This window comes from Dasypus novemcinctus, chromosome 11, assembly GCF_030445035.2.
Source record: "Dasypus novemcinctus isolate mDasNov1 chromosome 11, mDasNov1.1.hap2, whole genome shotgun sequence".
Classification (NCBI taxonomy): Eukaryota; Metazoa; Chordata; class Mammalia; order Cingulata; family Dasypodidae; genus Dasypus; species Dasypus novemcinctus.
Genome location: NC_080683.1, coordinates 106,281,290 through 106,295,048, shown reverse-complemented (window position 1 = coordinate 106,295,048; position 13,759 = coordinate 106,281,290). Strand labels below are relative to the sequence as shown.

At 37.0% G+C, this 13,759-nt stretch overlaps 1 protein-coding gene across 1 annotated transcript in view; it reads left to right on the top strand.

Annotated features, from left to right (window-relative positions):
• Positions 1-13,759, top strand: part of THEMIS (thymocyte selection associated) — a 210,680-nt gene that overhangs the window by 171,634 nt on the left and 25,287 nt on the right. Inside the window, exon 5 of the mRNA XM_004469492.4 lies at positions 8,302-8,455. Within this exon, the coding sequence (XP_004469549.2) occupies positions 8,302-8,455 (154 nt within the window). The remainder of the gene's footprint in view (positions 1-8,301; positions 8,456-13,759) is intronic.

The following is a 13,759-nucleotide window of genomic DNA, read 5'->3' as shown; positions in this document are numbered from 1 at the left end:
TATGATTTAAGTTTTTTATTTAGGGACATGAAATCAGAATGGTTTAGAGACTACTGATTCAGAGGTTAGGAGGACAGAGAAAAGATTGTAAAATAGAAGAGTGAATGAAGATCCAAGAGCTAGAATAATGAGGAGAGTACAGTGTCACTAGACACTAGAAAGGCAAAGTTTTGTAAAAATTGCAATAGTTAAAAGAGTTTACCGGCAGAAATGATGGATGATTAGAATATTGTTCATGAAAATATTTGTAGTCAAGTGGTAGGAATAGAAATCAGATTTCAGTTAGCAAAATCCAGATAATAAGTAACAAGAAGTGTTTACTCATTAAAGTTTGGCAGAAAACAACTGAGGCAACAGAGAGGGAGAGTCACAGAATTCAGAAGTGAACAGTAAAAGTATTAAGCAAATCAAGGAGGAACTGGGAGCAAGAGGCTCATGCTCAAAGAAGGAGGCACTTATTTTAGAAAGAGAGCAGGACACTGTGTCACTCAGAAAGAAAAGTTAAGAGATAAACCACACTTCTAAGAAATGAGGAGGAAAGCTGTGGGATTCGATTACAGATGGTCACACTCTTCCATGGATTACACTTCCTCAGTTACAATAATTAACTTCCTAAGATTGAGGAATGCCAGTTTGAGAGCTTGCTAAATGTGGAAAAGGTGTGAAATTCTTTCTGTGGACCCCTCACAAGGAAGTGGATCAGAGAGTCTCAAATAACTGAACTACCCTGGGGACCCAGAGGTCATCAGGTTATATGAATTTGTATCAGGGTCAAATAGGAAAAGTAAGACTTTTTACCAGCTACATTCTAGATTTGGGGATGAGAGAAGAGAACGTGGTTTTGGGGGATTGGCGAAATGAGTAGATCTGAAAGTGAGGATCCTATAATCATGGTAAGAAAACTGTGTAGTATGCTGGTTCTAAGGTCCAGCCTGTGTGGTGACACACGTGAGGTGAGGAGGAAGCGAGTTGAAGACTGGGAAGGAAGGGCGGTCTCAGTTACAGCAGGGGTGAACTTAGAGGACAGGGTCAGGATCCAAGATCTTGAAGATGGAGCAATTGTGACGGACAATAGGTCCAAGTTCTGAAAGAACTTTTGAGAGGCTAGAGTAACAAAGTTCATCAGAGGTGCGAAAGTTCTGATGTAACCTCGTTAGGGGGTGGTAAAAAGGAGAACCCAAGCCAAAGAGGGTTTTGTGAGCCAAGTGGAGGAATCCCAGAGTTGACAGAAGGGCCGTGATGGGATTCTACAGAAAATCAGAGGGGGTGTTGGATGGTGATGCCAGATACCTTAAGAAGGGATGGGGAGGGGCGCAGATGTAGCTCAGGTGGTTGAGCACCTGCTTTCCATGTATGAGGCCCTCCAGTGCTTCCTAAGGGGAAAAAAAGAGGGATGGGAAAAAAGGTCTATGATTTGGAAGAAGTCAGAAAAGAAAAATATGGGAAAGAGTTTCAAAGAATTGTTGCCAGGCCCAAGTTGAGGTGAGAAGGTGGAAAAGAAACTTCAGGAACATTATCCTATGTTGGGGCATTTGTTCACAATAGCATGGGCTTTTTAGTGACACTTTGGTGGCAAGAATGCCATTTAATGCCATATAATACAAATGCTAGAAGAAATGTGAGATGAGTCATCCTCATCAAAATAGTTTCCAGCTCAGATAATAATACAGCAATATTTTAAATTAGCCTTTCCAAGGCTCATATGAAAGCCTGTGTTTTAATACCCAGAAGGTTAAAATGATTTCAAATGCAATTTTTTAAGATATGAATTTAGAATAATTTTTCTAGATACAGAGCTATTATATGGTATACTGCAGTTCCCGTTTGCCATTTCCAACAAGACTTGCTCTGCTCAATGTTTTTCAAATGCTATTCATACATCTACTAATTAAAAACTATTTTCACGAAAACTATCTTACCGAAAACATGTCATCCAGTTTATTCCACCATAATTTCTATTTCCATAATTTATAATATGCTTAATTTCTCTGCCCTTTGGCCAAAGATTACCCGGCAGAGTCTAACAGTTAGGACTGCTCAAAAAAATGTGACGATAACCATGTGAATTGGTCATTTTTAAATTTACAGGAAGGCAAAGTAAAGAAGGAAGATGATTTATTTATATACACAGAAGTACTCCAATGTTCATTATATCAATATTTTTGTGTAAGTCAATCTCTGTTCTCTGAGGAGGATGCACTTGCTGCAGTGTCTCTAAAATAGCAAACTCTTTCGCATGCTTGTCTGAAATCAGGAGTGATGGGGCCAATATCTTGAGGGCAGCTGGGCTTTACTTTCATCTCCTTAGGAATAACAATTGGTACAGATTAGCTGTCTATTCAGACCTCATTTTAAAATAAAAATGTTGGCTAAGTACTGCCTCAAGTGCCCATTTCATCTTGGCTTAGTTCATGGAAGATGAGAATAGAAAGAAGCAGATTGCACTGAGCTTGTTGGAAGGGTGTGAAGAGATCCTCCACCCTGAGTATACTGACAAATATTCTTAGAGGTTCATTTTGATCAAAGTATGTGATTCTATCAAGTTCTTCCTGAATCTGTGGGCTACAATTTGATTTTCCCAAGAGGGTGGTCAATTCAACATCAAATTAGGATGGTAGGACTTTGAAATGTCAAATTTCTTAGTCCCTGGTATTCATCAGGGAAGAGAGGAAGATGCAATCGAAATCCGTGGATGCTGTTAATCACATACTTTAATACATGCTGTGTTCTTGAAATGTATCTGAAAGTGAAGGTTTAAAAACAGCCACAGTAGTAAATGAAGGATTTCTTTCCAGAGAACATGATAAGATCTGTGATACACGACGCATGACAAAATCTCTAACTGTAGCTCCCGCTGGCATGGATATCCTTGGATCTGTACCGAGGCAGTCCAGTAGGTAGGTGGCTGAAGAGAACTTCAGCTACAGTGGCGACTGTCTTTTTTTCTATCAGGGCAACTAGGTAAGTAGATAGAAGCATCTTTCCTTTCCTTAGGTCTACTGGCCCTTCTCCAACCCAAGGAAAAAGGCAGGGCAGGTAGAAAACTCCCATCTTTTAAACATTTAAGCTTGCTGGGGTTCTTGGAGCAGGCAGGGGGAAAGTTGACCACAACCGTACCACAGGAGTGTAAGCTTCAAGCACCTCGCCTGCAGGTGAGGGCCAACCTCAGCTGTCTGCTCAGAGCTGAGCCGGCATGATCCCACTTGACGCGACGAAGAAGGCATGCACAGGTGAGCGGGGCAGAGCTGCTACCAAGGGGGAGGGAAAGTGATGCTGGGCACAGGGTCTCACCTGGGAGGGCTACAGCCGGAAGCTCTGGGAGAAGTGGGAGAGGTGGGAATGAGCTTCTGCTGGGCTGCTGAAAATAGGCCTGCCAACCCCAGGCCTGGGCCAACCCCCTTCAAATCCCCTAAGGCTGAAGGGACAGGAAAGGTGTTGTAAAGCAGCATCTCCTTAGGACTGAGTAGAACAAGCTCAAAAACATTCTCCTTCAGTTAGATTGCTAAAGAAAACATTCTGGGCAGAAAGGGCAATTTAGGGCTATAGGTAGATAATAGCATGAAACCTTAAAATATTGTCTGAAAGAGAAAGACGACTGTATGCACGATGAACTTCAGACTGTTTTTCACATTCGTCTTGCTTGTTTAAATATTTTCCTTAGAAAAATTCACCGTTTACCTCCATTTAATTGGATCTTTAAAATGAACAATGAGAAGTACACTCGTTTTTCTTAAAACTACTTATCTCCTAAATTATTTATGGTGACGCAACTATACAGCAAGCAAGTAATTTGAATGTGCATGGCAAACCCATATATTTTATATTGGATTTTCTTTTCTTAATCTATCTTTGAGTTGCACAAATACACTTAAGAATTTGACCTTATTGTACAGAAGTTAAGAAATAAGAATATACTCTCACCACAAAGAAATAAAAAGGTTGTGCATGACTATATGCCAAAACTCTGCCATGCAGTTTAACTCCTTGAGTTTACTAGTCTATTTAGTTCATATTAGTGATACTACACAATATTTGTCCTTTTGTGGTTAGGTTATTTCACTCAATATAATGTCCTCAAGATTCATCCGTGTTGTCATATACATCTCGACTTCATTTCTTCTTACAGCTGAAGTATATTCCATAGTATGTATATACTGCAATTCATTTATCCATTCATTGGTTGATGGACACTTGGGTTGTTTCCATGGGCGATTGTGAATAATGCCACTATGAACACCACTGCGCAAATGTCCGTTCACATCCTTGCTTTCAGTTCTGAATATATTCCTTGTAGAGGGATTGCCAGATTTTGATCTTCTTATTTTTATTCTATAGCCTCTACATTGCTGATATTCTTTTTGTTAAGTTGAATTGAATTCTGAAGAGGAAAGAAAGTTAGTTAATGAGAAGTTCTTCCCAAGCATCACTTGAATTTATTTTTCTGAAGTGGAAAAGTACAGGCAGTGGAAAGAAGAAAATAAGCAGAAGAGGCCACTTATTTTGGTCAGTTAAGAGAGGCATTGCTTTTTACAAAGTGAAAAGTATATGATCTGGGATACTTATGTTATTATATGTTAAATGCGAGTGATATTTATTCTCTGGGCCCTAACAGTCCTATATGGCTATGTAAGTGAAAGCAAGCCTGTTTCCCCTTGGAGAGAAAGGGCATAAGTGAATATGATCATGGACAGGAATCTCAATAAATTGTTTGGAAAAGAATGGCTTTTGCCCAGCATCAGGGCCTTAGGTATGAGAAGAAAGATGGATTTGAAGAAATTTTTCAATTTTTTTCATGGACATCTAGGTTAACTTTTTGTTGTTGTTGTAATTTTCATAAGATAAATACTCTGTACCTTGTAACTGGATCATTCCTTTCAGCAGGATCACTAAGAGCCACATGCAAACTACAAGCCAAGAATAACATGAAAAAATAATATGAAAGTTATTTTACATTAAGAGACAGAATTCCAATGACCCACTTCTAATAACAATTTAAATGGAAATTATGAACAGGAATAAACAGGATTTATCTTAGGAGTGTAACTGTAGAGTGGTCGCATGTATACCAGCTTCAATTTATCTTATGCTCCTCTCTATTCTTTGCATACATTTTAATGATCTCATTTTCTTCTGGACTTGATCCTCAGCTCGAAGGTTTGAAATCATTAAAGCTGTGCCTGACACAGTGTTTCATTTCTTTAGGTGTTAGGCCAAATTCTCGTGCCCATAGATTATGGGGCCACTGGATATCCATATTCCGTTCTCAAGTTTTCACTTTCCTTAACATAACTATTCTTTGATTTATAATTTCTGTACATAGTTGACCAATCTAACTTGAGTCAGAGAAATGTATGAGCCACTCTGTAACTATAGTGTTTGCAATAAGCACAGGGAGGAGTTTTTTTATTTGTGGTATGTGTTTTATTGTTTTTTTTTTTTTAAGGATAAAGTTTTGTGGGGATTTTATTATTGTGGCAGGAAATAAATACCTGGGGATGATGTGGGTACCCAGGGAAGTGGAAGGAGGGAGTATATAAGTAAAACAAGGAAGAGAGAGGGTGGCTGTGTCAGCATCTTAAGAGGCATCTCCTTTCCTTCTAGTTTTGGACCTGGGAACAGAAACCTGGCTATAATAAGTAAAGCAAAGGAGAGGTTAGGAGCACTTTTAATGAATTGAATGGTGCACACAGTCTGTAAGAGGAACTTTAGGGGAAAGTTGTTCATTGTCCTAGCCTTTAATGAGCCAAAATGGTAGTGTGAATGGACAAAATTGATTGGCTGATTTTGACTCTGTGAATCTTCAAATGTTTTATAATTACATTCAAACTGATAAACTTGACCATTCTGACCAACTGGTCATTTTCTTTTCTTGATTTTCATGACAAAAGTTTCAGGTATAATGATTTTATTTAAATTCAGCATCTCTTCTTTGAAGACAGGTTCATATTATAATATATATACTTTGCATTAACTCCTTAAAATTTCCCCTCTGTTAAATTATCTATTGGATTATATATGAAAAACAAGAAGCTGCATTTCTTCTATTTTTAAATAACTTTATTTCAGCTTAAAAAAAAAAGACAAAAGGCAGTGTAAGCAAATTATGGAAGTATTACTTTAAAAAATCCTGTCCAATAACATTTATCATATTTAATCCTAAAAACAAACTCAGTTGTTTCTCCGATGCTCAGAAAGATGAATAAATAAGCATAATTGCTTGTCAATGAAGAAAATAAAGAAACTTGATCCTATTCACTTCTCATAAAACTAAATCCCATATATATATTTTTTACCTTTAGCATTGGTATAATACTTTCTTTGCTTTTTCTACAAAAACATAACATAAAAGTATATTTCATTCATTCTTGAATCTAGTTTATTGCTCAATACTGAGAAACAATGATTTAATATTCATCTAATAACTTGAAATAATAATGTTTCCAAAGATATCCAATTCAAAATTAAAGAAGTCTTCTGATGCTAGTTGAATCTGCCTCTTTCCAAAAGCTATGTGGTAATATAGAGTTGACAATAAACTTAAAACTTCATACTGAGTGATAGGCTTACATTTTTATGGGATGTTGGAGTCAAATTTGAACGGCATAATGGTCTAGCTCTAACTAATACCAACATCTGAACTCTGAACGTTTAGAGTTGTGTCTGGGAGTATCATCAGGATCTCATCTTTTGTCTTTAGAAAAGAACTTCAGAAATTATCTACCCTCTATTTTAACTCTCTGTTTAAAAATTAATTGTGTTGGAGCAATTTTAAGTCTGAGACTGTGTCATATTTATATTTGTATTGTAACACCATACCCAGTTTCTGGGATACCATAGATAAATGGTTGCTCTGCATAGCAGTTATCTATCACCATACAATGATGGATAACCACCAGGAAAAGGCAAAAGCATACAACCCAAAATACATTTACTTAGCTCTTGAGACCATGAGGTTCAGTTGACATATATCGGGTTCACCTGATCATCCTGGGTTTGCCAAACTATATGAGGCTTAGCTGATGGTTAGTTGCCTCAGCTCAGATGTGCCTAGGCATGTTTTCATGGCATGGTGGAAGTGCAAGACTGAGTAAAAACAACTTTGTAAACATATTTCAAGCTTTTGTGTCACACATGCCAATATCCATTGTCCAAAGGCCCTACTTGGAGAAGCCAAAAGTTAGAGTAGAAGGGCACTGGGAACTTACAAGAAAGGACCTGAAAGCAGAGCAATGAAGAATTGGGGCCATTCATGCAGTCAGAAATGAAGAAATAGCAAATTAATCATAAAGTGATGTGAAGAACCCTGGACTAGGGGTCAGGAGGTTTAGCACTGTTCATTTTCTTAGTTGGATAAAGGTAATCTTGCTGCACACTTTTTCCTTATTGGCCCTTTGCAAGTTTAAAAGCATTGCTTCTATGAAATCTAGATTTTAATGAATTTAATGGTACACACAGTCCATAAGAGGAATTTAAAGGGAAAGTTGTTCTTGTCCTATCCTTTAGTGAACCAAAATGGTAGCATGATTGGAAAAAATTGATTAGCTTATTCTGGCTCTGTGAATCTTCAAATATTTTGTAATTACATTCAAACCAAGAAACTCTGAATATGGAGCAACATGCTGAAATTTAATTTCCTGTTAAGGCCTTTAATTTTTGCTTCTATCTGATGATTCATTTGAAGCAGGCAATATGTCAATATGCACTATGACATCTCTTAGATGTGAATGAATTTGAGGATCCATTGATTTGTGCCTTAATGATTTATTGTTATGATAACTTTTTAAAAAATTGACTAGAAGTGGTTTGTCAAATTTCCATAATGCTGATAAAATTTGGACTGTTTTATAGCAGACATTATGATTTGTTTTATATAAAGAGTACCAATAACATATCATGAAAACCCACTCTTTATTATGTATATTGTGTAATTATGTAATACATAACAAAATGCTGCATTAACTATAAGAACAAAATCTGAGTTAAAAGTGTTCTAAATAAAAATATTTTATAGGCTTCACAAGAAAAAAGCAATTCACATGGTCTCTGAAGATGATTTCTTGTGCCTGGGATAACTTCTTATTCTAGTCACTTAGATTGCCTCAAACTTTCCACACAAAGATTACCAAAATATATTGATGATAATATAATTTGTAACTCACTTTGACATGTAGAATGTTCTGTTTCAGACATATAGAAGTAACTTGCCAAATGATAAATGTTTATCCTTGTCATATCTCTGGGACTTATTTTGGACCGATAATTTACTTGTGAAATCAATCACTCTGGCCTGTGTCATTTCAGAGTCTCCATGTAGACATATCCAAGAAAATGCTCTCAAATCGAGCTGGCCTGGATTCAAAAGTACCAGTTGGTTGTCAAAATGATTTGGCTGATCTGGAGAGAGAGAGGAGCAAGAATGAGGCAACTGCAGCTGCAGACACCAATGTGACTATAGGTACATTACGACACATGATATTGGTTTTAACCGCCTACATGATAAATGCACAAAGTTCAGATTGTTATAACATTTTGTTCAGAATATATGGCTCAGCTGAAGTGACTAACCTGCCCTGCAAATATCAATGAAATGAAATCTTAAATGCAGCATGGAATTAAACACTTATAACAATAAAAAGAACCACTCACTGTTTTCAAGAACTAGATTTTTCTCTTCATTTATGGCTTTCATGGTCAAGGAAAGGGTCTTATTTTAAAATTGCTTGTATTGTCATGATAACAGCATTTCAATATTTTTGCTAGAAAGATAAACAGGAAGGATTAATGGCTTGAGAAAAGCTAAAATAATTCAGATGTTTTTAATGTAAAGACAAGTGTCAAGTCATAATGCAAACTGAAATTTTGATAGTTTAGCTTTTAGGGATGCTGATCTGATGTTCTCCACTTCTACCAAGGGCAAAATAAGAGCAAATAGACTTGAGGAGGGGTTGATAGTGATCAATTAAGTTACCCAGAGTAACTTCCATATTATGGAAATTTGGAATGAGTGAGCAAGGGAAATAAGAATTTTCTATCATGGCAATATTTTAGAAACACCCAACCAGCTCCATTTCTATTGCATTTTATCTTTGAAATTTCACATTTAGTTAGGAGGAAAATTGAAACTGTAATTATTCTTAAGCATACGGTTGTTCCTTTCCCCTCCTTACTTGGATTTCTAGTTAGCACTCTTTTTCCTCCAAGGGCATGTAAAAGTCAAAATACTAGATATAAAGTCTCTGAAGGGTTTCTGCTCCAAACCTGTCTTTACAATCTGAGTTCTTTCACGTAGTTAGCTCACTGGCTTCTGACACTCCTATAAAAATATCCCGTAGAGCTTTTCTTCTTACCTTTTCATTGACTCTCTCTGAGTGATAAAAATGAAATTCTGTAAAGGTCTTTGAAAACTATGCATATTGCAATTCCTCCAAATTTCAAATACTTCTAATCAAGTATGACTATAAAAGAAACAACCATACTGCAGTGAAAATTGCTGCAGTGTGTTGAGTCTCAAACTAATTTTTCCTTAAGATTATGGATCCCAAAAAGTACCAAATGACACAATTCCTGAGATCAAAGTTTTGTTTCAATCCTAGGAAACATGCTACCTTATTAATCCCTGGTGTGCTTCTCCCTGGGCCGGGGATGGAGTAGTCACAGCACCAGCTTTGTGTCCTGAATGAATAGTGGAGAGGATGGCACAGGCAGGGGCAGCTCCTGGTTTGAACATATTGCCTGTAAACAATGGGTTTCAGCAAAAAGAGGACGTGGAATTAAGACAGTGGTTTAAAGCAAGTGAGACTTCATAACTTCATTCTAAAATGATATCTCTTTCCTTAGGCTAAATTCATTTCAACATGCATTTATTTAGAAATTACCTTGTATACATATCTTGGCAATAATTTTAATTGCTTTACCCTTCTTAAATATAGTAAATTGCCAAACCTTTCTTACTTTGAATTATAATTATGTGACAAACCACACATAAAATAAAAAGTAAAGCAGAAATATATTTTTCAACCTTCACTCGTATAATGTAGTCCATGTTTCTTTATTAAAACAACAACAAAAACAGACACACCGGGTCCATACTTAACATTTACCATACTTGGAATAGATAGGTCATCTGTGAATATTTAGCAGACACTCCGGAATTCAGAATGGGCAAATGATACCCTTTCTGAACTTTCCCCTCTTTTCAATTTAGACATATGTCAGTCTTTTCCTAAATTTTCTTTTGGCAAGAATGGCAGTGTCAGTCTTTGTAGCATAACACTGGCAAAAATAAACCTTACTAAGACAGGGTTGTTGCTCCTCTTGTTTTGTTCCGTCAGGACACTTAGATCTTAGTCTTTCAGTTAGTTGAGGCATTGTCCTGGAATTCACTGAAAACAATGAAAAGTTTTGCTATGAAGGGCTGAAGGTGTTTTCTCTATTCCATCCAGGACTACAATCAATTGCAACTTGGGTTCAGTGCTTGTCAGGCTTCAGTTTCTCTTCACAAAGAAACAGATGAGAATGTTTCAACAGATCTCCTGAATGGTCTTTCTTCTATGGGTTATTTTTTCACTCTGGCTGCTCAGAGATACCCACATCTTGCTTGAGAAACATAATTATAAAGTCCACATGTCATTTTGTCCATTACTGACTAAAAGAGCAGTTATATGGAAGTAGAATGATTAAGTGGCTAAATCTTGGCTCTCCCTCTCACTAGCTATGTGCCATGTTCATTTAACAGCTCTATCTCCTAATCTGTAAAACTGTGCCAATGATAATCTCACCTCAAAGGGTTATTTTAAGGATTACATAAGATAAAATAGGTAAGAGTTAGTATAGAGCATAATAAACTCCAGTGGAATCATGGCGATTGTAATGTTTGCTTCTTTGTAAGTTGCTTGCTGAGGTTCCTTTCCTTACAACACACTCTGCAAAGGGTTGGCTGTGGTCATCCGATGTTGGGGTTCTCTCAGTCGTTGAGTCTCTGCATTTTTTTCCCTTTGAGAACTATATCCTCTTGGGAGTTTCATGGCTGCTGTGAATGCTGTCAACATGGGAGGGATTAGAAACTCTCTTGGCTGATAAATCACTAATTCCTCAGAGTCCAAGAAACACTCCAGCTGTATAGACATGGCTCCTTGACCCTTCCTAAGGATCCATCCCCATCTTACCTCAGCAGCTCAAGAAGAGCACAGTTTAAGACTAATTTTTGTTTGAAGAGACATGCATTGAGGGCAAATATCTTCATTAAGCTATTTGTTGCCTGTAAGGCTCCCTGAGTTGGTATGCATGTGGAAAGTTTACTGGGAAGTGCTCTGAGGAGCAACACCTGAAGTAGAGTAACAGAAGCAGGTCAGGCGCAGGGAGAAGTTAATTGTGTTAAAGTCACAGCAAAGACCTTAGCCATTCCACAGGGAGCTCTGGAGCTGGCAGTGCTCTCCAGAATAATCCTGAATCAGGGCTAGAGGCCAGGGCTCTGCATCAATCAATCACTGGATGCAACTGACCCTGAGAAGGGGATGTGATTGTGGGCAAGGTGGCTTTTGTCATCTCAGGGCAACCACACAGTATGAAAGGATTATTATTTAGTTGTGAAGGGACACTGGTGATTACTAGATCACCCCTTAATTGCTCTGATTGCCTCTGGTGCTCTGATGGGCTAAAGATGTGGCTGTTTTCTCTCCTACTCTTTGTAGGCACCTCTGGAAGCTTCAATCTTTGCCAGAGAGGACAACCTTTTAAAGTATGCCTATTTGTTTTTGCCCTACATAAATGTTCTTTACTGAGCAAATTTTATGTTCTCCTGATACACTTTCTCTAATGTAACTTCTTTCCCTTTGAAGTTTCAATTAGCTAAAACTAATGGTCTTCTAATTATCCCTGTCTTTAGAGGACATCTGTGCCTACAAGACACTCTGGTCCATTTGTCCTCCTTACATTAGACTTGTCAAGTAGTGATAAAAACACTGGATTAGAGACTAAAACACAGGTCTAAGTACCTAGATGTGTAGTCTTTCACATTCATTTAATTTCTCTGAACTTCACTTTCTTCACCAAGATAGGAGGTGCATCAGGTAATCTTTATGCCCTATCTATTCTGAAAGCATGTGATTCTATGGCCTGTTCTGATATCATGGAGCCATGCAGCTGTTGGGTTCAACCTGGCTCATCTCTACATCAGACTCACATAGAGGTGATTCACCACATCAAGGAAGCTACTTTGTATGAGAAATTAAATAGATGAGCAGAAATAAGCTCCATGGAAAAGCTCTTCACTGAAGCCAAGGGGGAAGCTACAGAATGAAGGACAGATATGCAAGAAAAGAAAGATGGCTTTACATTGAGCTTTAGTTTAACATTAATGTTTAACCTAAGCTTCAGCTTTTATTTGCATGATGGGAAATAAAGCATAAGTCCTCCGCTATCTGGACTACTTTGAAACAAGGTAGGAGCTCTATATTAAGGACCTTGAATAAATTACTATTTATTGAATAATATGTTATCAAGAGGTAAGTGTTTTAGATATCATAAAACATATTTTTCTCCATATTAATAGAGGGAAATCTCAATAATACAATGTGACTCTAAAAGCATATAATTACAAGCACAGCAATTGCTATTATTCCAAAGACCAGAAAATCTGTTATTTGGAATACTGAATAATGTCAACTTGGCAATCAAAAAATCTGGTAAATCTCTCACCTTTCATTTGGCATCAGTGCAAATTTCACATAAGATAAACAAAACATTGACATTAGTAGATTTCCCCTTACATTTCCAGAGACTACTATCTTAGTTTGAAAATAATGACAGGTTAATGTAAAATCTTATAAGATTGCTCTTTTTTTTTTTTTTATAGCAACCTGTTTCCTTCTTCTCAAAAGGTTTAAATGCTTAAGAATTTGCTGGAAGGAGAATCCACAGTCACTTCATTCTTTGAACAATTCTGAAATATCATTTCTTATTAGGCAGTTGTGTCAGCACTGACAGCTTTGCCCTTCTTCTTCCCCAGAGATTAATTTATTTCCTGCAGTGCTTGCTCTTCATGGAAAATCTTACTCGTCAGCCTTCACCAATGGGAGATCTCATCAGCAGAATGTTAATTATAAAGCAAAATCATATACTATATTGAAAGGGAAAACCAGTTATCTAAGCAAAGCAACCCAACTTTTCTTTCCACTCCACTCTCTCAATTTGTGGCTGAAGAGAAACATTAATCACTGGGGAAAGTTTCTGGGAGTTGGTGAGCTGTATGGGAATTGTGCAGGCTTTGCAATCAGACCCAACACTGAACTTTAACTCAAAGAATATCACTGGAAGAAGATTGTTTAATTTCTTCATGCTCTTGCTTCATCATCTATAGAATGAGGATAAAAATATCTGCATCACCTGAACTTGTGTAATAAGACCGGCACAGAGTAGACTATATAAATCACATTTTTCTATAGAGCTCAGTCAACAGTCTTTCTTTAGTACTGGCAACATATTGATTTTTGATGCATAATTTTAATCCTATCTCTCCTGTTCGTTTATGAAGGAATATATTGGTGTTTCAGAGGAAATATTTTTCAGCTCTTAGAAGCTAAGAGTGTCTCATCTTTAGACCAAGACATTTTCATGAGATCGCCAATTTGAAGTTTTGACTTACCCTCCATTCTTTTTCTTTTCTCATCAATATCTATCTTACGTTTTTCATTATATTTTTTAGAAACTGATGAACTTAGCACTTTTCTCAAGAAATAGTTTCTTAAACAGATCCAAAAGC